This window comes from Lampetra planeri, chromosome 25 (genome assembly GCF_965212315.1).
Source record: "Lampetra planeri chromosome 25, kcLamPlan1.2.h2, whole genome shotgun sequence".
NCBI lineage: Eukaryota > Metazoa > Chordata > Hyperoartia > Petromyzontiformes > Petromyzontidae > Lampetra > Lampetra planeri.
In genome coordinates this window covers 5,381,878-5,407,904 of record NC_136131.1, presented here as the reverse complement: position 1 = coordinate 5,407,904, position 26,027 = coordinate 5,381,878, and the positions used below count along the sequence as shown (strand labels likewise).

The 26,027-nt window shown below is 48.9% G+C and overlaps 1 protein-coding gene across 3 annotated transcripts in view; it reads left to right on the top strand.

Moving 5' to 3' along the window:
- Positions 1 to 26,027, top strand: part of LOC144727264 (paired box protein Pax-9-like) — a 50,624-nt gene that overhangs the window by 6,153 nt on the left and 18,444 nt on the right. For all 3 annotated transcript variants that reach the window (XM_078605969.1, XM_078605966.1, XM_078605967.1), the window contains exons 3-4: positions 19,301 to 19,339; positions 19,784 to 19,944. In XM_078605969.1, the coding sequence (XP_078462095.1) occupies positions 19,301 to 19,339; positions 19,784 to 19,944 (200 nt within the window). The remainder of the gene's footprint in view (positions 1 to 19,300; positions 19,340 to 19,783; positions 19,945 to 26,027) is intronic.

The window sequence follows — 26,027 nt, the reverse complement described above, 5'->3', positions numbered from 1 at the left end:
TCCTCCGCGCCGCGAGTTTGATCTGGTCCAAACTCAAAACACGTATTATTGTTCTGCTTAGAAAAGCGTAGACGCGACTATATTTGTGCCACATTTAAGCTTCCTAGAACCTTCTGGAAGATGATTAGAGTGTCTGTCAGTGGCCATCGTCTTTGTCTTCATTGCTCGCGATCGGTCCCAATCAATCTGAGTTATCACCACATGGGCCCCCCTATCAAATAGTAAAGCCGTCATCTAGCAGTGGAGTCACACCCGGGCTGGAATGTCAATGCGTCCCTTCCTCTCTCAGACGAGCGCAGAACCGCGAACAACGATGTCGTGTTCTGAACACGGAGGTGCAGTCCCCTTCCTACCCAACACGTCCACTGTTAACTTCCCACCAAAGTGGTAGTAGGCCTGCTCATTTAGCGACCTTGAACGAGTGATGGTGATGATGATCATCATCATCACGAACATCATGGGCTTGAGTGTACTTATGACCGGAGGAATTCGTAAAGCGACGGCTGTGAATCGAGCGCTTTGACAACGTAGGCGGCCATTTATTAACGAAAGCACGTGTTGGTTCAATCACACGCGAGCCCCCTTGAGATGAACTCGAGCTCGCAAGCCACAATTGAATTAATACTCATCATACACACGAAGTTCGTTAGATAATACAGCACATAGTGTATCACGCATAGCAGGCACAAACAGGAACATTACGACGAGGAATTAGTGAAAGGCAAGTTCTATTTGTTGGACGCGTAATGAGAAAACGCGAGACTGAACATCGATGTGGATTTGGCTGATACAACGATGGGCACAACAAGGGAATCCGTGGCGACGGCGAATTCAGTTCCGCGAGCGATCTGAATAGTTTGACGAAACTGTGCGTCAGTATCTCACGCAAAGTTATTTGAGTGAATACCACGGACAAGAGCGAGGTGGACGGAATGCCGTGGGTCGCAGGCGTTTTAGAAAGAACGCGTCTCACACGTACATGAGAGATGATGTATTCTTGCAATGCACACGGTAACTTAACTGAAGCGTGAAAACATATATATATATATTTTTTAAAAATCTACACCTCCAATATAATCCCTATTTCCCAAACATTTTTTTCGTGTGCAAATATTGTGGCCGCAACAATGTTGTTGTGTTGCTTTGGAAGAGCGGCGGGTTGGCTTACACCCCAACCCCCCAGTCACTGGGTATTTTACAAGTCTTTAACGTTGACCGTACACTCGCTGGAAAACGTTGGTTAATGCTTTTATGCACAGCGATTAAGGCGCGATTATAAAACAAAAACTGGAATTAATAAACAAACGACCACTGGCTTCGTCTGTCCACTTAATACAAAGTTCTGCACTTTTTATGTTTTGCTCATAGTCTAGGATCCTTCCAGACCAATGTTATTTTCCAGGAGCATTTGTTAAGTATAATAAAACACATATTTACATATATCCTACAACGCCTTTTACTTTTCTTGATCTCATCGGCCGGGGACTTTGAAACCCCCCCCACCCCCCACAAATTTGTACCGCTGCTAAGCCGAACACGTCTCTCACATATATATATGTGTGTATGTATGTATGTCTAAAGAATATATACAACGCAAAACAACATTTTGGTTTACGTAGCGGCTTAACTTGCGACGGGCATCTGACGCAAGCCGCTGCACGACGGGAAACAAGCGGGCCGCAGGTATTTATTGACTTTAACGAGGGAACGAGAGGCAGAGGGTGCGAAGTCAGTGGAGAATAATGATCTTGACACGCATGTGGTTATTCAGTACGGACTACTTGTGTGTGTGGAACAATATGTACGTCGACTCAGTCTCCAATGTGTACCTGGTGCGGTGTGTAAACATCGCCACTAGGGAGACAAAGGCGGCCGGGCGTGGTGCTGGTCACCCCCACCCCTACTTGTGTGCCGTGCCGGCCTTCATAGGTGCTACTACTCGATAACAGCGCTTGCCCTCAACAGTCTGTTGAGGTTATACGGGGGGAGGGGATCTTTGTCTTTGTGTATATATGAACTCGTTCAGTGTTACTTAGAAGTGGAACTTTAATAACGATAACAACAACAATGTTAATATTAGCGATGTTGTTTTTTGTAAATATCTATCCCAGGGTTTTCCAAACGCCGGTCCGCGTGGCTCACCACCACCACGCGACGTTGACCATTGTACTCCTCCACGTTACTATTAGCTCGGCCCACGCTGCACGCGCCTGATGATTGTTAAACCCGGCCCACGTGACGCGCTAAGCCTTTAGCGCTATCCGCGTGCACGTGGAACGCGTGTGCACAGATTTTGATCTTATTTTGAATCGGCTCTATTAACGCAGACAGCGTTAATTGCGTAGCGAACTGCGTGTAAGCGTGTCTAACAATCGGGCGCGTGCTTCGTTGGACCGAGTTAACTTGTATTTGAATAGGGATTCAATTGGTGAACGCGGAATTACGTAACGTGGTGGTGAGCCGCAAAGGACTGGAGTTTGGGAAACCCTGGCTTGCCCCATAGGTGTAATTTCTGTACACAATTGTTATATAAAGGTGCCGAATGTTAGCAGTGCATCTTTGAAAGGGAGGGGGTCTCTAAAAGCCGGCATATTAAGCAATTTTACCATCAGTTCAAGCCCCTCTGCGTCATCTCGTTGTGATAATGCATGACCCATGCAGTCGGCTGAATTCCAGCAGCAACATTTGAAACAACTTTCTTTAACTGGCCAAATTATAGTAAAAAAAAGGCTATGTGCGTGCGTTACCTGTGCGTAGGAATAATTATTACGATGTGCGAATTTTGAGAGGGTATGTTTGGTAAATAGTATAGTGAGTGTAATCATTGTAAAACATGCTAAATGAGTTTAGGGACAATCCTTGTTTTTAACAATAGCAATACTATAGTCCGCGAAGTACACATTTAGGTAATGCATATATTGTAAACCGCTTATATTATTAGGATCAGTGATCTATTTACGTCTTAATAAGTGATCGCCTAAGTACCCAATTATTAAATGTTGCGTGGATCGCTCTCCAAAAGTAACCGGCGGTGCGCTGAGAGCAGAAATAAAACGGCACATTTGTTCAACGCGTGACAACTTTATTTAATTGGCTGTGTCGGGTGGAGGAGGAGTGTACGACACACACACACACACATTTGTACTCGTACGATTCGACATCCGTAATATTTTCGTCGCGAAAACCTTGGCGTGTTAAATAGTGTAGTACAATATACTCACGAATACTCACCGCGCCTTGTAACGACACACTTTAGTTTCGTTCTAGCGTACGCCTATTGTTCAAATATATAAATGAAGCGTGGGTTAGTTTACTGTGGTGGCCCAAGTCGTAAAGCAATGATCCATCGGCGGCAATGAAAATATATCACGCTTATAAATTACAGTTTTATTGCTGTTAACATTAAGTAAAATTATAAAACTCTTACAATCAAAGATAATATATTTTTTACGAGGTTAGAAAATGTGACGGTGGTGATACGGCGTTTTTTAGGGGGTCGTCCGTATCATTAAAACATCTAATTGCCTCTTTATACGGGTATAATTGTGGACTCGTTAAACATGATTTTATATGAACGGTAAATATACCAAGTACATACGTAGATAAAAATTGTATAATTTACGTGGATCGTTTTGCATGGCCACTATATATTGGTATGTATATATGTATATCCGAGCTTTTCTGGTTGGTAGATTTAAAAAACACACACACATGTGAATCGGCCTAATCCAAACCACCAACCAAAAATAACTACAAGTGTGACCATGTTTGTCCATTTAGAACCACCGACTGAATGGTTTGAGAAAATGGGGCCAACCCAACAGCAGTGAAAGAAAAGACTCAACTATGGACCAGCTTCATCGTAACTAGAAATCATCAGTACAGAGCACCATCCCGACAAGAAACAGGCAGCGGTAAAAACAAAGACACAACTGTCGACCAGTTTTTTTCCCCCGCATTACAACTCAGACGCGCAGTGCAGTCATCGTTTACATATTTGAATGATTGACCTCTTCCCTTGCGGGAGTATGCTTGGGGAATTACCAAAGCTCAAATTCTAGATATACAGTCCACGTATATCAATAAATAAAACATAATAAAATTTCGATTTCAAGCTTTCGTGACTGCATGGATTCATCTTCTTGGTTCTTTCGGTAAAGTCACGTAGAAGGGAAATAATAAAATAATAAAAATAAAACATAATAAAATTTCGATTTCAAGCTTTCGTGACTGCAGGGATTCATCTTCTTGGTTCTTTCGGTAAAGTCACGTAGAATGGAAATAAAAAAATAATAAAAATAAAACATAATAAAATTTCGATTTCAAGATTTCGTGACTGCAGGGATTCATCTTCTTGGTTCTTTCGGTAAAAGTCACGTAGAAGGGAAATAATAAAATAATAAAAATAAAACATAATACAATTTCGATTTCAAGCTTTCGTGACTGCAGGGATTCATCTTCTTGGTTCTTTCGGTAAAGTCACGTAGAAGGGAAATAATAAAATAATAGCATGGTTGATTTTATTATTTTATTATTTCCCTTCTACGTGACTTTAGCGAAAGAACCAAGAAGAGAGCAGCTTAGTTTGTGCCGGTTTCGTGAATATACCAACAATTAGAACGTCACAGACAGTGTCCATGGAGAAGACATAACGAGACGTGAGTTGAAGCGAGGGTGATGAAGCTTCAAAGACAAATATGCCCCTTGTACATAAATTACAGACTGCTGGGACACGTGTTGTAGCGAGCCGACACGGCACACGAGGAGGTGGGTGGCCAGCAACCACGCTCGGCCGCCTTTGTCTCCCCAGTGCTGACGTTTTACACATCTGAGTCGACCTCAGGGATGCCGGGCCAGGGTCGGTACAAATATTCGCCTCTTTTTTTGTTTTGTCCGTGAGCAGCAAACGAACCCGGGTCGCCGGTTCCGTAGCGCAGTATGTACGTGGGTACATTGAACCTCGTTCGCACCACCGTACGTTGCCAAACGTGCTAATCGAAGGTGCGGGGGAAGGAAAACGAACGTCTCCTTTCGTACGGCTGCCGATGTAGTCACGTGGTGAAGCCCAGATGACAGGCGGCAGTGGTAGCAGAGCATCGTTGCTGTGATGTCTCCGTCGGATCTGTGGATCGGGGCATTGCGTCGTTGTACGTTGCATGCAACCAAACTGAAGACGGCCAGCAAACTAAGCACGGCTTCCCACAAGCAAAACACACACCCTCCCCATAGCCGCGGGAGTACGAAGTTTGTATCGTTGGAGAGTGATCCCTCGAAGCCTGTACACGAGCCGACATGGCGGGCACAAGTTGACAGCGAACTTTTACAGGCGTGTCGAACTCTACCTATTCCTAACGACGGTTATCCTTTTGCCAAAATAGGATAAAAAAAAGTTGTTGACTTAAAGCTTTCGTGACTGCAGGGATTCATATTCGTGGTTCTTTCGGTAAAGTCACGTAGAAGGGAAATCCACCTGATGACGATTGCTTGTGTTGCAGTCGAAACGTCGTGAGAATTTTTATTGTTTTATATGTATATTATTTTATTATTTCCCTTCTATGTGACTTTACCAAAAGAACCAAGAATATGAGTCTGACTTTGTGGGACCGTACGAGGAATGAACGCCACACGCACAAGGTGATTGCTAGGAGGCGACAAGTGCGAAGTGCTTAACACCTGTGATAAAGAGCTTCATAGCTCATCGGATTCTTCCAGTATTAATACACGTTCTGATTCCCATTACGCCTTGCCCGTCACAGCACATTTGTCCATACTGCATGTGTAAGGTGCTAAATCACCTCTGCGGGGACCGATTAATAATAATATTATCAATAATAATATCAATTAATAACGATATTATTATTATCATTGGGCTACTCTTTTTTTATTTCCAGCCTGCACGCACATTTTCAGTGTGGGCAGTTACTGATCTTTTGTCAATTTCTGATTATCATGTCCTATGAAGAAGGAGCCATTGTCCAAAACGTCAGCTGTTTTATATATATATGTTTTACTTTTAAGAGGTCACGGTGTTGTTTGGCGAATATGTTGAGTTGTTGTTTGTGCACAACTGGAAATCCAGGGGCAGCGCCGAATAACTTGTAAAGTTTTGAAGACGGCGTAGGAGTTCATCTTCTTGGTTCTTTCGGTAAAGTCACGTAGAATGGAAATAATAAAATAATAAAAATAAAACATAATAAAATAATTCTCACGACTTTTCGGCCACAACGCAAGTAGCCGTCCTCAGGTGGAGAACAGGTCTGTCGAGGAGACAGAGTCTGTCTCCTCTACGTGACTTTACCGAAAAAACCAAGAAGATGAATCCCTGCAGTCACGAAAGCTTTAAATCGAAAGGCGTAGGAGTTGTTTAAGCCTCAGGAGTTCCGAATGATCATCGCTTCTGACATTCTAACCACCATATGGGGTTAAATAGGCATGGAAACCAATCGTTGTCCATTACTTCCACAAGCTAATATTTATTTCACTGTCGTTGTGTCTCGTTAAATGTGTGAAATATAACTTTTGCTCATTTATATATTCTTTTCTAATATATACATATCTCTATATTAATTACGAATCCATATATATACACACACACACTTAATAGACGATGTTCGTTTCAGAACAGTAAAGTCGCGCATACTACGCACCACATTTAAAGCGATGTGCATCTGTGCACTACCAGCACTGTGGACCCCGGCCGTAAAAGTTCGATCCCCTGCTCCGGCTAACATCAGTAGCGAGGAGTGATATATGAACGTATGACTGGACGTCCCTCCACTGACAAAGCGTGGTTCACTGTGATAGGGCGCGGACAACAACAAGGCCTTATCGCCCAGCAGTGGATTTGACATCGCGACTTGCATCGTGTGCCCCGCGTTGTGCGTGCGCCTGTGCACACAGAGTCGCGACAATTCGCCGACTTTCACGAGACACCCCCTCCACCTTTGTTTGTGACGAGCGCATCGGACGCCAACACGCGCACGTGCGCGCGCGTTACCTTCTACCGCACGCTCCGTTGTGCAAATACAGCGCCCCAACAAGTCAACATGATAGCGCACGGCTACAATTCACGTTGTGCGCTGTCGCCGCTTCGCTTCGCTACAATGGACTACGAAGTTTGTTTTTAAGGCTCGGCCCTTTGTCGCGATCTCCTCGCTGCTCGACGGAGTTCCACGCGCGGTTGTCGGTCCGCTCTGGGTGTTGTTTGAGCGCCTCTCCACGTGGAGCGGTGGCGCAAGTGGTTAGCGCGGCGACCCGAGGTCGATTCCATCCCACGAACAACAGCAGTCGCGAATATCTGCGACGGTGCTGGGCCTCCCCCTAGGTCGACTCGGCCTCAAACGAGTACCCGATGCGGTGTGAAAACATCAGTATTGGGGGAAAGTCGGCCGGGTGTGGCGTTAGCCACCAAAGCCCCTCGTGTGCCGTGCCGGCCTTCATAGGCGCTGTTTGCGAATACATCACTTGCCCCAACAGTCTGTTAAGGCGATACGGGGGGTCATTGTCGTTGTTCTTTGACCATACTTCACCATGCTGGTCAGTGCTGGTTTGGGGGAAACGCAACGCAGATACGACTCGCCACTGACGCCAGGAATCGAGCTCGGATTGCCGGCTTCACCGAACTCGGACTGCGCTCTAAAATAACTCCGCGGTCAACCGAGTCAATCGTGCGACACTCACCTCCATCAGCAGCATCCTGCACGAGTGGTGGGAAATTCCACATTCGCGTGTAGGGCGGGAGGGACGGTCAGTCAACAGGACAAAGACTCAACCGTGGCTTTTCAATCGTATTATCGGCACCCCGTGGGGAAATGAAGGAATGAGCCCGAGTCCCTGACCGGGAATTGAACCCGAAATCTCATGCCGAGTTGCGAGTCAAGAGCGCTGACCACAGCGCCACACGGCCAGGGTCACTCTGGAGCGGTGATGCAGTGGTTAGCGCACTCCGCCAGGAAGCTAGCGACCTAAATCCGCTTCTCGGCCATGGATAGCAATCGGCGATATCTGAACCGGTTGTGGGATCATGCCCCTGCCGCCCCCCGCCCTCTCACCCCGTCTCCCTCCTTCGCCAATCCTCACTGACCACCGTGGTGAAGTATGGTCAAACAATCCCCATGGCCGACGCAGCATGGGAATGCCTTAATTAATCGGCGCATTGTGACATAAGCCAGCACGCTTCTGCAACGTCTCAATTGTGAGCAACTTTGCACCGCTGTTGCCTCATTAAGCATCACTGCGAAGGCCTTCATCCAGCAGCGGAGTGGCAGAGAGGGCGTTGAGACACGCTGCGGCTCCGGTCGCCTCCATCGCGATGCATTGACAGCCACGTGCTCCAGCGGGCACGTGCATCACCCAGCGCAATCTTCTGCAGTCCGTTGAGTAAACGTGATTCATCAAACGCTTGCGCCTTTCCCTTCAAGTCCGCTCGAGTTGGATCTACCGCATTGTGTACAGACGCGCCTTGCGTATGGACACGGGGCTGTGTGGACGGAGAGATTCAACGCACTGAGCGCTGGACGCGAACAAGTAACCAGAAAGCAGAGAGCGCGACACGCACACGCAACAACAAAAAACCGAGCGCAACGCATCCATAGCGTGCCTTGTGGGGAGCACAAAGCCAGCTACAAAAGAAAACCGAGGTCGGTAATTGGCATTTCATAAACATCTTAAAAGTAGTGGGGGGGGGGGGATTTCATGCAGATCTCTGTCGGGGGGAAAAAAAACCAGAATAAAATTGCGCACAGCTTTGGATTCATCAGTCCGATTCTGGAGCAGAGGAAAGAGCAGACGTTCCACTTTGAGACGTCAAACTCTGCCCTACCCCCCAGCGTGCAGTGGGGAGAGAAAGATCCCGCACCAGGGCTGTAAATAAATTTCATGAATAATAATGAATAATTGTTATTATATCTGTTATATATTAATATGATTGATGCGGTGTGTGTTCTATGTTGCTGCTAAGCCCTGCGTCTTTGCCGTTGACAGTGATTGTTTAATTGCAATGGCAAATGTTAGAAGAGAGGGGAAACGTACAGGGGCATGTGGTGTGTAAACATTTCTTATGGTTAAACATAGAATAACACACACACACACACACGGGTCTGTCCAAGAGAAACATAGTTCAGTGATTTAATCTGAAACATTCTAATTTATTAAAACTACCGCTCTTCCGTTCTCAGTAACTTATATGCGCGTGAACCACAGACCCATTGCTTATCCGTCTGTGAATAACCTAATACTGCAACTACCATAGTCACACCGTGGATTAATAGGATTAACCCTATTAATTTACAACCATTTTCCATTGCGTTGCTGTGAACACCCCCTCGCCGCGTCTTCGGAATTCGGTTCGACCATACTTCCCCACGCTGGTTCAATGCGTTCTAGTGAAGGTGGGTGTGTGTGTGTGGGGGGGGGGGGATAGGACAGAATGGGATATAACTCATTCCCGACTGGTGTTAGCCGTGGATATGAATCTAAAACGTCGAGGCAAGCGAGTTCATAGCGCAGTGCGCTAACTGCTGCGCCACCGCTCCACTGATCCGCCCCCCCCCCCAGATTGCTCTCCTCGGCTGCCGTGTGTGCTTTGGAGGAAACGTTTATTTTCATTGAGAGCTTCTGCATTGACAACATTGCCAATGGCTGTCAAAGCACGCACTTATAGTCGGTTATCACAAGCCTCGTATTTTACCTGCGCTAAGATAATGAACTGGCTAGCCTATGTGTTTTTTTTAAAAGATATATTAATTATGCACGGCAAATTTTAGGAATTGCTCAAATCAATTGTAATCATAGGTACAAGAAGCCGGGGAAACACGGCTCATCGGTTTAGGCGAGTCATTTGAACAATAGCATGACGACTCGGAGTCGGTATGTTAAGCAAGGTAAATCTCACGGTGGGAGAGAGAGAAAGATAAGTGGGAAGGCAGGCCATGCTCAGCGAGATCGTGCGAAAGAGGACCGCGGCTCACAGAGAGAATGCGCCCCGAGTGAAAAATTAACACAATTGCCGGCGCATGCCAACTGCTCATACACGCACTCTTACAGCGCAGCGCATGCACGTGCCATTCGTAATTTGGCAAATACGTAGGACGCAATCGCACATGCTGTGTAGGCTTTACTGGACAAAGGAAAGTAACACAAAACATATTGAATTCCTTATTTCCGTGGCTGCTTTGGCCGAGGGTTTGAGATTAAACGACCGACATTGTGCATTTGCCAATTTCAAATTAAAGACGCCGCGCTTGCCAAACTCTCCTGCAGAATTTTACTCTCCGCGTTATTTAAGAAAAAACCAGCTCGCCTCCCTCCCCCCACCACCTCTCATCTAGTCTCGCCCTCGTGAGCGTCACAGAGACGTGGCGCCTCTCGCAACTCTACCCATAGCGCCACAGACAACCAGCCACGGCGTAGGATGCAGATATGGGCCCATGGGATTTTGTTGTTTGTTTGAGTTCTGAAGCAACTACGACTTAATTCGTTTCGGGTATATCATCATGTACCTTCGTTGCTGACCCCCTTGGCGTTTTTTGGCCTCGGTGCATGTTGGTTAATAAACACGAGTTCTAAACATACCCAGCGTCGACTAAATTGGCGCAGTCCAACTCATCAATTATCCCACATGTGGTTAATCTTCTTCCGATGTGGGTCGTTCCATTTGGCTCGTAGGGGTGCTGTCCCTGACTCTGATAGACGGCACGAGGGGGCAGGAGGAGGTGGGGGGGGTGAGATTTCCCGTGTACTGGTGGCGGTCGTATTAGTAAATCTTTCGTTTTACACCAAGACGAGTATGTTCTCGCAGCGAAATATCTGTTGTGTATAAATAGAAGCCGACAGAACACGACTGCGTATATATATCAACGACTGTGCAGCTTTGGTTAAAACAACGCGTGGTTGTTTGGAGGTGGAACAGCTGATTAAAATCGATTAGCAATGTGAGCTATATTGAGTATTACTGAATGAAAATACGAACAAAAACTACGTTTTAGGAAATGCGCATCACCACCATCATCATAATCAACTGGACCAGTGGTTCTTTCTAGATTTGAAGCTTTCGTGACTGCAAGGATTCATACTCTTAGTTTTTTCGGTAAAGTCACGTAGGTAAAATTTTTTATTAAAATTAATAAAAAATAAAATAATAATAAATCACGACCTGGTTCTTTACTGCAGCACTGCACCCCTTTGGTTCTCAGTCTTAATTTTTTTTTATCATGATAATAAATACATCCATGGGTTTGAAACAAACTATCTGTACTCACGTGGCCGTGCTGAATTTGTGTTTCGATGATTTACCTTCTAAACAAAAATCTGATCACGCCTCGCACCGCCAGAACGAGCGTCTCGCACCCCCCGGGGGGGGGGGGGGCGGGGGGGGGTGAATGTACCCCAGGTTAAAATCCGCCGAACTCGGGTCGAATCACTGCAGGATGAACGCCTCGCCACGCCGTCCATATCCCTCGAGGTCCTTGCGATGACCGTGTCATCTCCGTCTCACTCCACTGCGGTGGCGCTGGTCGGGTTCTCAGACTCGCCGTCTCATTTTTGTTGTTGCTGCTCCATCCACCCACCAGCCCCTCTCGTCCGTGGGGCCGTCGCCGTCTTCCAGCGATGCGCTCTTACAAAAAGAAGCCCACTTGCTTTTCCCGAGACAACGCTACGAAATTTGATTTACGTTTGTTCCATGATCCACGCGTTCCTTTATTCCGTGTCTCGGCATAGTCCCAAGCGTGTACCCTTATTCTGGCATGCCCTTCAACGTTCATTTCGTTTTCTTGCACGGTGTTCCGTGTTTGGCATCCACGTGTTAGAGCTGGTAAACGCGCACTCGTTGGACACTTTCCTCTTCAGGCCGTACTAGTGTGCTGATTGTAATGGTCACGTTTCGATTTGCAAAAGCGTTGCAAATCGAAATGCGACTTTTGTTTTCGTCTCTTTTTTATATTCAACAATTTCGATTGAGATTCAATCTTCAATTCGTTTTTTTTTATCAACATACACATTGTTGTGTTGTGTCCCCATCCCCTCCAATTGGGTCTCTCCAAATACGAGTTTACAACAATTCAGGCATCGTGTAGATACATAGTTACAAATGGAATTATGAAACAATGAAACACGACGGGAGGCTTTCAAACCCATGTTGCTTCGCTCCGAAAAAAAGCGGCATTACATTAAATACATATTTTTAAACCCATAAGCGCCCTAAGAACGATTGTTAAAGAGCACTTCATAAATGTAAATAACTATTATTATATATTAACTGCTTATGGCCCCCCTCAGTCAATTTCATAAAGTGTGCTGCGTGTGCACAGTCGATGTGAGTTGAATTTAGCCTAAGCGGATTCGTCATGCAATATTATAGCCCCATTTCCTCCAAAGTTTCTACCTTTGTTCAATTCTCTCAATCAATGTTATTAATTCCACCAACATAACAGCACACGTTGCATGTTCAGATTCACGGAATGGAGTTCCAGACTGAATCTCGCCGAGTGTTAAGAGTCACGCTCCACGTCAAGCACGCAAACAAAAACCACGACCCCAACCGTGCATCGATTTCAATGCGCGCACAGTCCTGTTTATTGCCAATCGACTTGCTCGATATAACCAGCGTCTCCACCCCACACACATCGTGCGCGGCGTCGTAAGGGAGTCATTGAACGATGCACTTCACCGCGCCGGTGAGCGAAAGCGGAGGGGGTGGGAGCTTAGACGTTCGTGCATAGTACAGAGCAACATTGCACGTTGCTGTACTGCCGCCTGGATCGCGGAGCACCTCTTTGAAGCACTATCCAGGCACACACCCGCTTAGCTTTCGAGATCGGACGAGATCCGATGCATTGATTTTACCATAGGCAAGTGTAAATTAACACTTTCTCGTTATATTGTTATATACAACACGTTCTCTTGTTATATATTGTAATGTGTTTATAAGGATAATATATTCAGACACCGACTCACCCGGTGACTCAGTTGACACATATACAGGTGTTTTGCAATATTGCAAGGTTGACGTCTTATCCATTTACAGACACACCCTTTTGAATGTCACTGACATCCACATCAGTGCGTGGCGGTGTGTGTAGTCTGTGTACGTGAAAGAGAAAAAAAAACTGAAACAAAGCAATGGAAAGACAAAGGCGGTCGGGCACAGTGCTGCCCCTCCCCCCCCCACCTTGCCCCGCTTCCGCGCCGCACCTCCGATTAGCACGGTTGGCTACGTACGGCGCGAAAGAAGTTCCACATACGTGCCGGCCCATAGCAGGTGGTCGCGAGGAACACGTGCCCCCACGATCAGCAAGGTCCACACGGCGACTCGTGGTGTGGGAGAGAGAGAGAGAGACGGAGCGGTGGAGAGACAATGGCGCGTTGGCTAAGGTGTTGGCTAAGGTGTTGGCTAAGGTGTTGGCTAAGGTGTTGGCTAAGGTGTTGGCTAAGGTATTGGCTAAGGTGTTGGCTAAGGCATTGGCTAAGGGGGTGGCTAAGGCGTTGGCTAAGGCGTTGGCTAAGGCGTTGGCTAAGGTGTTGGCTAAGGGGGTGGCTAAGGCGTTGGCTAAGGTGTTGGCTAAGGTGTTGGCTAAGGTGTTGGCTAAGGTGTTGGCTAAGGCATTGTCTAAGGCATTGGCTAAGGCGTTGGCTAAGGCATTGGCTAAGACGTTGGCTAAGGTGTTGGCTAAGGCGTTGGCTAAGGTGTTGGCTAAGGCGTTGGCTAAGGTGTTGGCTAAGGCGTTGGCTAAGGCATTGGCTAAGGCGTTGGCTAAGGCATTGGCTAAGACGTTGGCTAAGGTGTTAGCTAAGGTGTTGGCTAAGGCGTTGGCTAAGACGTTGGCTAAGGTGTTGGCTAAGGTGTTGGCTAAGGCGTTGGCTAAGGCATTGGCTAAGGGGGTGGCTAAGGCGTTGGCTAAGGTGTTGGCTAAGGTGTTGGCTAAGGCATTGTCTAAGGCATTGGCTAAGGCGTTGGCTAAGGCATTGGCTAAGACGTTGGCTAAGGTGTTGGCTAAGGCGTTGGCTAAGGTGTTGGCTAAGGCGTTGGCTAAGGTGTTGGCTAAGGCATTGGCTAAGGCGTTGGCTAAGGCATTGGCTAAGACGTTGGCTAAGGTGTTGGTTAAGGCGTTGGCTAAGGCATTGTCTAAGGAATTGGCTAAGGCGTTGGCTAAGGCGTTGGCTAAGGCATTGGCTAAGACGTTGGCTAAGGTGTTGGCTAAGGCATTGGCTAAGGCATTGTCTAAGGAATTGGCTAAGGCGTTGGCTAAGGTGTTGGCTAAGGCTTACTAAGGCTTACTTAGCCGCACAGCCACGCGAGAACACCGCTCGACATCGTAGTCGTCCTAGTAGAATGCGTCACGCAAGGCTGCGGGCCATTACTGGCAAGTTCGTGTCCCTGGTACCGTAGGGGCCACAGCTACAAGCTGCATATTGTCCAAGATTAATGATCAATTTTGGCATACATGGTCTATCCATTGCTCGATGAAGGCTTAACTTCCTTCCCCCCCCCAAAAAAAAATATAAAACCGTCGCAATATCTCACGGTATAGCGATGGATCGATTCATTCACTTCGGGTTATTGTGGCTTAAAGTAAAAACCCAATCGGCTACAGATGCTCATTTTTCGATGGGGACCCGGTTACAGAAACCTTGATTAAAGCAGCAGCAGCAGCAACAATAACATTAAAACCACCACGAACAAAACACTGCAACAACCAACTGGACATGGTGCAAGCACCGATTTGCAAGATCGTGCGTCATCAGCAGGACACACACAACTCACACGACCACGGATCTGACAGGAGGCACCGCTGATACAATGTACAGCTGTGTACAGCGATGAATGAACGAACGCGTAAACTCGCGCAGGTGGCGGTGTGTACACATCTCCACTGGTGGGAAGACAAAGGCGGCCGGGCGCGGTTGCTGAGCACGCCGCCACCCCTCGTGTGTTGCGTTGCGGCTTTAATAGGTGCTCGCAAACAGATTGACCTGCACCTGGATGATTCGTTTCATACTAAATAGGGGATGTGTGTATGTGTGCTGCGCTATGAACCCGACGACCCGGTTTCGATTCACGCTCACGGCCAACACCCACTGACGATTATCTGAACCGGTCCTGGGCCTCCCCTAGGTCGACTCAGCCTCAAATGAGTATCTGGTGCAATGTGTAAACATCGCCACTGGGGAGACAAAGGCGGCCGGGCGTGGTGCTGACCACCCACCCCCTCGTGTGCCGTGCCGGCCTTTATAGGTGCTCGCTAACAGCACTTGCCCCGACAGTCTGTTAAGGCTATACGGGGTTGGGGGATCTTTGTCTTTGTTTTGTGTAAAGCAATCTTTAACGACAGTGTTTGCATGCTTGTTAAGTATGCTGAACTTCTTTCGCACCGTACGTATCCAACCGTGCCTGTCGGAGGTGTGGCTTGGGTCTCTCCGACGTCCACTCAGCTTGAAAACAAAACACACTGCTTTACCTTCGGCGTGTCAAAAATGTACTTGAATCGCCCAGCCTCACATGCCCAGTCTTCTGTATAACACTTGCACGTACAGCGCCCTCCCACGTCTATCCACTGCTGGATGAGGTGGGAGGGGGCTCCTAGCGCCGTGTCGTTCGTGGGGGGTTGTTTCACCATACTTCACCACGCTGGCCAGTGCGGGCCGCGAAAGGGGACGGAACCAATATCCAATATCACTCGCCAGCTGACGTTAGCCGGGAATCAAAACTCGGTCGGGTATAAGGTTCATAGCGGAGTGTGCTAACCACATGCGCCATCACTCAACTGCAATCTTTGTACATACATCGCATCAATACGTCAAAGTGTCCCCACGCTCAAACGAGCAGGAGACGATGCTCATTTCCGTTTTTGGAGCCGTGAGCTATTGGTGGAAATTCGACTTTTCTGTGACGGGAGACGGTCCATCCATAAGGCGGCCGCTGTTGATTTACCCACAGATTGGTATCCCCAACGGGGATGCGAACTGGTCCCACCTCCCGACCAAATTAGTCGAGCGCTCTCAACGGTAGCGGCACCCCAGTCCGCGGGCACGTGACACTTGTAGGATGGCAGCTCCCTGCTGCTGTGGCCGACGATGCACGGATGGAAGATGGTTGGCAGCGCTGCGTAGGGCGGTCAAGTCACGGTCGGAATGTCGCGAATTCTCAAGTTCCAGCCGAGCTTCAACTCGTTGTTCTCTATGCACCCCAATAGCCCGTGATTGTCGCTCTTTTATTCTCATTTCTCTTCCCTTCCCAGCCGGTCCGTGCTGTCCGCTCCCCTTGCCCCTGCACAAGTCCACGTCTGGACACCTTCACCATCGTCTTCCCGGCCTCTGACTGACCAAATGTCCGCCCTCTGATAGAATTAATGTATTTCTCTACGGCGTTTAGAGATGCGGATACATCCGCAATGTTGTGCTCTGTTGTCAACCAAGCCTTCCTTCCCTCTGGAGTTGATAAAATGAGTTTACTACTGTTGGAAGATTGGCAGCGGTTGCCCTATGGCCTTACTTGTCCCCCACCATAGGAACGTGGAATTTCCACATACTGTTGGCGAGTGCCTTTTTTCGTTCGATTTCTTTGCAGAATACACAGCAGTGCCTCGTCGCCAACAATTGCGCCCACCATTACCATCATCAATTGAGTGCTTGATGTAAATATCAGAGGTGGGACAAAGTCATTGTTATGCAAGTCCAAGTCGAGTCGCAAGTCATCAAATTCATGACTCGAGTCTGACTCGAGTCCAAGTCACATGACTCGAGTCCACATCTCATAGGTGGGACAAAGTCATTGTTATGCAAGTCCAAGTCGAGTCGCAAGTCATCAAATTCATGACTCGAGTCTGACTCGAGTCCAAGTCACATGACTCGAGTCCACACCTCTGGTAAATATTCCACCTGCACGCGAGCCTATTGCATCGCTCTATGGGCTCGGTAAGGCGTCTTCTCTGGCGCACAACAACAATACTAATCTTCTTGGTTCTTGATATCGCTGGATATCACTGTGAGCTGCAGTGTTGTTGCCTTGCAGCGTTTCAAACCAAACCAAACGACCTTCCGCTTCTTCTTCTTCTTGGTTCTTTCGGTAAAGTCACGTAGAATGAAAATAATAAAATAATTCTCACGACGTTTCGGCCACAACGCAAGACCTGTTCTTCACCTGAGAACGGCTGCTTGCATTGTGGCCGAAACGTCGTGATAATTATTTTATTATGTTTTATTTTTATTATTTTATTATTTCCATTCTACGTGACTTTACCGAAAGAGCCAAGAAGATGAATCCCTGCAGTCACGAAAGCTTTAAATCGAAACAATACTAATAGTACACGGCCTTCATTTACCCCGGAGAGCATCGCTGAGTCTCAGGACTCTTTAGTCAAAAGGGTCCTGGCAATGGGATATGTTGATATTCTTGGTTATTTCAGTAAAGTGACGGAGATAGAAGACACAAATCTAAATTATAAGCAAAAAAGCCGCAACGTTTCGATCGCAACACAAGCGGTCTTCTTCTTGTGTTGCGATCGAAACGTCGTGGCTTTTTTGCTTTCAATTTAAATTTTAGTTTTCTATCTCCGTGACTTTTTCCGAAAGAACCAAGAATATTAATTCCTGCGGTCACGAAAGTTTTAAGTCGGGATTTGTTGAGTCTGCTCCACGTGAATTCGCGACGAGTGCTTGGCCGTGTGTGGGGCGAACGGGAGAACACGTGACGACGGTCACGTGTTCTCAAAGACTCGACACAGATTGACTTAAGGATCTGCTTTTATCCCAGCCTATGCTCTACTGCCATCAATGCATCGCTGTGCGACCGTTCCGCATACACGTATGCACGCTTTCCTCTTGTGTTTGCCAGTTAATGCAATTATATTCAGGGCCTGACCTCAGGACAAAATAAACTAAACGTACGATTTACATTGTCAATAGACTAGCAGGGCGAAGGCCTCCCCCACGCCGTGTCGATTATGGGGGGGGTGGGGGGTCATTTGACCATACTTCACCACGATGGTCAGTGGGGATCGGTGAAGCGGAGGGAGCAAGGGGGTGGAGGAGGGAGATACATTACCGGTTCAGATACCGCGAGCCACCGATGTTAGTCGTGGCGCATGGAATCGGAAGACGCAGCAGACTGGGTGCAAGGCGCGGCGCGCACGTGTCCAGCCAGGCCTTTGTATCAAGTCGTGTGCGACTTTCCTATTCCGATTTGAAAAAAACAAAACATAAATTTATTGAATTTAGAATGTTTCACGTCGGAATGTGTTTTTTGTTGCGTGTGGTTAAGGGGGAGAGTATACATTACACAATCATTTTGTATCAATCTTAGTTTTTGGAGCTTTCGTGACTGCAGGAATTAAAGAACCAAAGAATAATTCCTGCAGTCACGAAAGCTCCAAAAATTAAGATTGAACCACTTCTACGGGGAAGTTTTAAGCTTATCTTTTTTCTCTCTCTGGCTATTTGTTCTCTCTGCCTGTGTCCTCTCTTTGGAATGTTCACACTTAAATTCTAACTTAGCAATCTTTGAAATACGTAATCAACCAGGCTATGCGTTAATTGTGTGTTGACCGACTCTCTGTGTTGCATTACATCACATTTCGATATTTTGCGAGGTTATTTAATTTTAGTGTGTCTTTCTCATTTTGTATCACCAAATGATGTCGGTTTGACCATACTTCACCACTCTGGTGGTCAGTGCGAGTCGTTGAAGGCGGGGGGGGGGGGGTAAGACCCCCAGAACCGGGTCACAGAGATCACTCGGCACCGACACTGCACCTTTGAAGGCAAAGGTGCAGCCCTGCAATGTCTTGCTCACGCCACTGTTGGGAGGAAGGGACGCTCCTAGAGGAAGCTCTTGAAACCCCTTCCAACGATGGCATTTTGGCCTACTCTTCCATGTTGACCTGACAAAACGTTTGGAAGAATCAACATCTGAATACGTATTCATACTGGAGGAATCCGATGAGCCATGAAGCTCTTTTGCACGCGTGTCCAGTAGAGAGTGAGAATACTCACACTCGCGACTTGCCCAATCGACTGACCGTGGTGTAGGTACACGCCGCTGTTATAATGCTGCGTAGGCAGAGGTTGGGGGTGAATCAGGGGTGTGTTAACGATTCAATAAACGACCTAATTGTTTCAACTGCCGCCGCCGCGAGAGCTAACAGTTCAGATCAGTTTATTTGGAAACACCCTGTGAGCTAATAGGCTCTTAAGTCAATAAATGGGTGACCCTCTTGATTTGCAAGTCCATCATCGTGCTATCCATCAAGCATCGCACCACGACGTCACCCCCTAACCGTTGCCCTTGTGTCTCGTGGCCCAACAGCGCACGCACTCGCGATGGGAGACAGCTGCGCCTACCCAAGTAAGTTGACCGCGACAGCCTCTCGGGGGGGGGCGACCTTCATCCAGCAGTGGATTGATCACGGCTGCCGATGACGCCGCGGTGGCGAGATGCTAACCGCTTCGCCTCGTACGCACGAGGTCGTGGGTTCGATCCCGACCCTGACGCCTGCCGCTGTATATTTGGAGTTTGCGGTGTCTCTCTCTCTCCCCGTGTTCGCGTGGATTTTTCTCCGGGTCCACCGGGTTTTTCCCCTCCACGTTTAGAAGCAACGTGCGTGTAAATGTCCACTTCGTTGAGCTATCATTTGTGATCGCCAGGTTGCTTCTGAAACAAAGAGCCACATCGCTCAGTCAGTGGGCCCTACCTGGTAAAACCACAAACAAAATTGGTTCATAGTTGTCATAGTTTAGTTTGCTGATGGCCGATCGTTGTCTCCCGGTGACCGATACCTCCCCCCCACAGCGCACGGGCTCGCGATGGGGGACGGCGGCGCCTACTCGGGCAAGGTGCACGAGGAGTGGGGCTCGGCCATGAGCAGGGCGAGTTTCCAGGCGGCCACGCAAGGAGTCAACGGCATGGAGAAGCAGCAGAGTCCCGGGGAGCCCGAGCACAAGTACTCGCAGGTACGCGGCCACGCACGAGCAGAGCGCGCGTGCGGTACCTGCGCGAACCCTCCTCCATCGTGTACTCCACAGACACCTCGACACTGCACGGCCTCCCGACATTGCATTGCCTCCTCCTCCTCTACCGTTCACAGTTCGACTCGAGGGCTCTTTTTCCAGTATCGAAAAGTTAAATTATAAAAAAAAATGCTTCTTGCGTAAGTACAGGTGCTATTTTTTTCACCACGAGTCTGTGAGGTTCATGCAGGCTTCGATTATCACGGTTGGCTACACGGACAGTGCGAACGAAGTTCAATATATTTGATGGCTTGTAATTGGTGTCTATTTGGTGCCTGAACATCGATCCACACAGTACACTCCGCATTCTCCTCCTCTGCACACAGAAGCAACCTCCTCTATAAAGACACAGACACCCCTATGGCCTTTAACAGACTGTTGGGGAAAGTGCTGTTAGCGATCGCCGAATGAAGGCAATTGGAGGTGGCCAACAACACTCCAGGCCGCCTTTGTCTGCCCAGTGCTGATTTTTACGCACCACACCAGCAAGTGACTTAAGGCTGAGTCGACCTACGGGAGGCCCCGGGACCGGGTTCAGATGTATTCGTTACCGATGTTGACTGTGGTGAGCGGGAAATCATTTCAGTTTTCAGTTTTATTTATTAGGTATAGTCCTGTGAGCCATTCGGCTCTTGAATCGGGTGCAACCGCAACAAACAAAAAACTAAAACATGAACAAGAAAACATCTTAAAGTGACTATGCGCAAACAGAAAAATCCAGGAAAAAACTGCAAAGTCTTCCAGAAAATAAGCACCGTAAACTAACGCTGTGCAAAAATCCCAGTGGGATGCAAGTCGTCAAACAACAACCACAAGACAACTTTAAAACTCGGGTTCGCCGGGTTCGTAGCGCGGTGCCACCAGCTCCCCCACACACGCACGCACACAGAACCAACAAGGGGCATTAGCGAGACACTCGCAATGTTGACCGACGCGTGCACAGCGCGTTGGTGAAGTTGTTGACAGACACTGGAAGGCGGTGATTGATTGGTAGGTGGTTGTGAGTGGTGTGCCTATGCACTTGCCGCTACAGTATGTTAAGGCTATATGGGGGAACTTTGCCTTTCCTTTGTTGTGCCGATGCATTCTGGTGCCCACTCTAAGTAGCAGCGCGTCAATCAATCGATTACTGTTATATCGATTATGATCGCGATAGGATTACAATGGTCTTCTCGTAGTGATGTGTTGTGCTGCATGTGGTGGTGAGATGTTCACTGCCTCGCCTGGTATATAGGAGAGCGTGGGTTTGATCGACCCTGACGCCTGCTGTATATTTGGAGTTTGCGTGTTTCTCTCCCCGTGGTCGCGTGGAATTTTCTCCGGGTCCTCCGAATTGTTCCCTCCACATTTCGAGAGCCACTTTGTTGAGCCGTCAATTGAGGTCAGGTCGCTTCCGAAAAAAATATCTATACAGCTCAGTGGGCCTCACCTGGTAAAATAAAACGTTAAGATAGTTTAGAGTGGGGGATTGTGCATTTGTTTGCACCTTCAATGGAAAAAAAAGAATCGGTGGCATAAGTTAAATACATTTATATTGTCCGCACTTGCCTCTCTAGGTTTATTGAACACAGTCGTTTTGCTGGTGTGAAACTCCCGAAGTGTGTTGCTGAAACCGCGGCTGTAATTTCATCAACGGGTTATCAACATTGCCATAGACATCTCCGCCTACATATTGAACAAAACGAAGAGCTGAATTTAATGGTATATACAACAACAACTGCCATTCGCCACTAAGTGGCGGTGACGTCACCACGACGCTTGTGCCAGGCCATGTGCACCTTGAGGCCACGTGAAGTGTCGAACGCCCGCTGGCAGGTCACGGGGCAGACCCAGGTGCCACGGGTCGACTGACTGAGATGACTGAGATGACTGGCTGATGCACCACCTGTGCCCCCTACTGTACCAACTTGCTGTGCTTTAGCCACCTGGCGCTCCGCTCGTTGTTGTGAGCGTCGCTCCTCCGCCCTCCGTTGTTGCTGGAGGGCGACTGCCTCCAACTGCCCAGTAGCGTCCTTCACGAGCCTCCTCCACTCAGCTCCAACGTCCTCCTGTACCACATCACTCCATCTCCTCTCTAGCCCGTGCCGCGCCCATTTAGCCCCCTCGATCCGGCCGAACAAAAGCTGTTTAGGCATGCGGTGGCTGGGCATGCGGGCTACATGACCCAGCCAATGCAGCCTTGCCTGCCGGAGGAGCTCACCGATGGGACCTTGCACGCACAAAGATAAAGATCCCCCGTATAGCCTTAACAGACTGTAGGGGCAAGTGCTGTTAGCGAGCACCTATGAAGGCCGGAACGGTACACGAACGAGGGGGTGGGTGGCCAGCACCACGCCCGACCGCCTTTGTCTCCCCAGTGGCGATGTTTACACACCGCACCAGGTACGCACACCAGGTACGCACACACACACACGTGTAATCTCTACAAGCGAAGAAACTCCGCGTCGTCGGAGTTCCGCGTTGCGTGCCGACCGATGCCCCCCTACAGCTGCACCCCTCGATGGGGGCTGCGTCTGTGCGGTGGGGATGCATCCCGTGTCTGTCGACTTGCTGCCTGCCTGCTGTTGAACGCACATTGTCAACAGTCTGTGCGCAGCAGAGTGCAGCGGTCCGCTACGAACCCTGGCGACCCGGGTTCGATTCCCGCTCACGGGTCAACACCAGTGACGATTCTCTGGTCCTAGGCCTTCCCTAGGTCGACTCATCCTCAAATGAGGACCTCGTGTGGTGTGTTAAAATTGACACTTGGGTGCTGGCCATCCACCCCCTCGTGTGCCGCACCGGCCTTCATAGGTGCTCGACACCAGCACTTGCTCCTACAGCTGTTGAGGCTATGCAGATGAGCTTTGTCTTTGTTACATACCCTTATCAATCGACCGCTGGATGAAGGCAACCCCCCGATTCTTTTGGGAGAGATATTGGACAAGTTCACGATGGTGGTCAGTGTGTGTGTGTGCGTTGGAGGAGCGACGCTCACAACAACGAGCGAAGCGCCGGGTGGCTAAGGCACAGCACGTTGGTACAGTAGGGGGCACAGGTGGCGCATCAGCTAGTCATCTCGGTCATCTCAGTCAGTCGACCCGTGGCACCTGGGTCTGTCCCGTGACCTACTGCCAGCGGGCTTTCGACAATTTACCTGGTCTCAAGGTGCACATGGCCTGGCACAAGCGTCGTGGTGACCTCACCGCCACATAGTGGCGAATGGCGGTTGTTGTTGTTGGTGTAAACGGGGGGGGCTCTGTTGGGGTAGTGGGCGGGTGAAGAATCTCAGGCAGGAAGCCAGCGGGCAGGTCCCGATGCCGCTCGCCACCGGTGTTAACCGTGTGCCGTGCAGATCGATGGGCTCATCGCTCGGTGGGTGACGTGTGGGGGGGGGGGGGGGGGTGGTACAGGGCCAGGTGGCGATGTTGCCCAAGGTGGGGAATGGAACTCGGATGGAGCTGGGTTTGTCAGCCCAGCGCGTGCATCGCATGCAAGCGCGCGATGCTCTGACGTCACATTTCGTCGAATAATTAACGAACGAACGAGAGATACAGAAACATAGAGGGTTATTGTCATAATTGTCAAATTGTGGATCAGAACGAGCGACAATTCATCGATTACACTTTGCGGGGAGCGGGCGAGGAGGAGGAGGGTTGCATGACGAAAATGTAACAATTGCTTCTCTATGACGACATGTGCTATGACGACATGTCCTATGACGACATAATCCCGCGTGCTCCTGAGCGATGGTCCCGGAGCCAGTGTGATACATTCCACATTCCTATGCCGTGGAGCTGTCGCGAGACACGCAGCACGCTTACTCGTCACCTCCCGCAAAGCGATGCGTGTCGATATTCATGACTTAACAGCCGAGCACCACACCAGGCACTAAACGAACAGATGCAACGATTGTGTAAGCCAGGGGTCCCCAACCCCCGGGCCGCGGACCGGTGCGTGGCCTGTTAGGAACCGTGCCGCACAGCAGCAGGAGGTGAGAGCGGTGAGTCCGCGCGTGTCCCGTCAATTATTTTATCATTCACCACTTTCGTCCGCGCCTCTTTCCCGCACTGCGCACTCGTCTCAGTCACAGTGTTGGTCAGCCCAACAAGCTGCTAACCCCTAGTAGCCAACATGAGTACAAAAACAAACGTCGCTGGAGAGCTTCTTTGAAAAGGGGGAAAGACCCAATGATGAACCACCCCACCCCCCGGTCCGTGAAAACAATTGTCTTCCACGTAACCGGTCCCTGGTGCCAAAATGGTTGGGGACCGCTGGTTTCAGCTACAGTGCTCGACGAGGCTACGCGGAGAGAGATGTCTTCATCACTATCCAAATACAACATGTCCTTTATACTGCCTCGCCTTCACAGACAGTTGGGGCAAGTGCTGTTGGCGAGCACTTTTGAAGGCTGGCACGGGACAGGAGAGGGTGGTTGGTCAACACCGCGCCCGGCCGCCTTTGTCTCCCCAGTGTTGATGTTCACACACCGCCAAGGCTGAGTCGACCCAACGGGAGGCACGGGACCGGTTCAAATTGTCGCCACTGTTATTGGTCGTGAGCGGGAATCGGAACTGTGGGGGGGGGGGGAGGGGTCGCCGCTGCGCTATCGTAGACACAGAGAGAGAGAGCGAGCCATGCTGCATCGCACACTTCTTAACGCCCAATTTAACGCGGACAAAAACACACGTTTGGCAATTTCCTACGCAGCACTCACCGCGTGATAAACATGAGGTTGACCTTTCACCACCATCACCACCCACCCACAGCATGATAACCACGAGGTAAACCATTAAACACGACCCCCACAGCATGATAACCACGTGGTTAACCATTCACCACCACCATCCACAGCATGATAACCACGTGGTTAATCACTTACCACAACCACCCACGGCATGATAACCACGTGGTTAACCACTTACCACCACCCACCGCATGATAACCACGTGGTTAACCATTCACCACCACCCACCGCTTGATAACCACGTGGTTAACCACTTACCACCACCACCCACCGCATGATAACCACGTGGTTAATCATTCACCAGCACCACCCACAGCATGATAACCACGTGGTTAACCATTCACCACCACCCACCGATACGTATAATTCTGGGCTCACCACCAACTCGTGGGACTTCGACCACCGCCATCCTGAGAAATAACTCATCCTCGCCGGAGGGAGTGAAATTCCCACCACTGGTTATCCATCTCAGGACCCCCTTAACAAAGATGTGGGTCTCTCCATCGCTCTTCGAGAGGACACACACACGTATAGATATTTTAATTCGGACTTACTTTACATCTACTACACGCACTTACATCCCAGAATGCAAGTGTACGTTGCAGGCGCGCGGCTATTGTTCCAGCCGTTATCCAAGCGTCTTCCCATTGTTCTCCAGTATTCCCATTGTTCTACAGTATGTCCATTGTTCTCCAGTATTCCCATTGTTCTACAGTATATCCATTGTTCTCCTCCAGTATTCCCATTGTGCTACAGCATGTCCATTGTTCTAAAGTATGTCCATTGTTCTCCAGTATTCCCTTCGTTCTCCAGTACCCCGTTGTTCTACAGTATTCTCATTGTTCCAACTGCAGTTCAATACAAAACACGTGCATGCATTTGGGGGGTGGGGGGGGGGTCATACAGACAGTGCCGGATTAACCTAGTAGCAAAAGTAGCTAATATGCTACGGGCCCCGCACTTTCCAAGGCCCCGCGCTAAATGCTTTCAAGCTATCAATTCCCGTTCAGTGACTTTGCACTTGCTCTATTACGATAGTACTATACCGCCTTCCACTTTTATGAACGACTGGGTGTTTAAGGTTAGCGATTCGTCGTATTATCTGGCTGCATATAAAATGGCAAAATCCAATTACTTTACTATGCAAGTAAATAAATCTGTGTTTTAATATTTACGTGTTAAAAAAAAACGTAGGGCCCCTTTAGAACATATGCTACAGGCCCCCGCACTCGCTTAATCCGGCACTGCATACAGAGCGTTGCCACGTCCACTGTCGGCACTCCGCGCCTCCTCCTCCCGC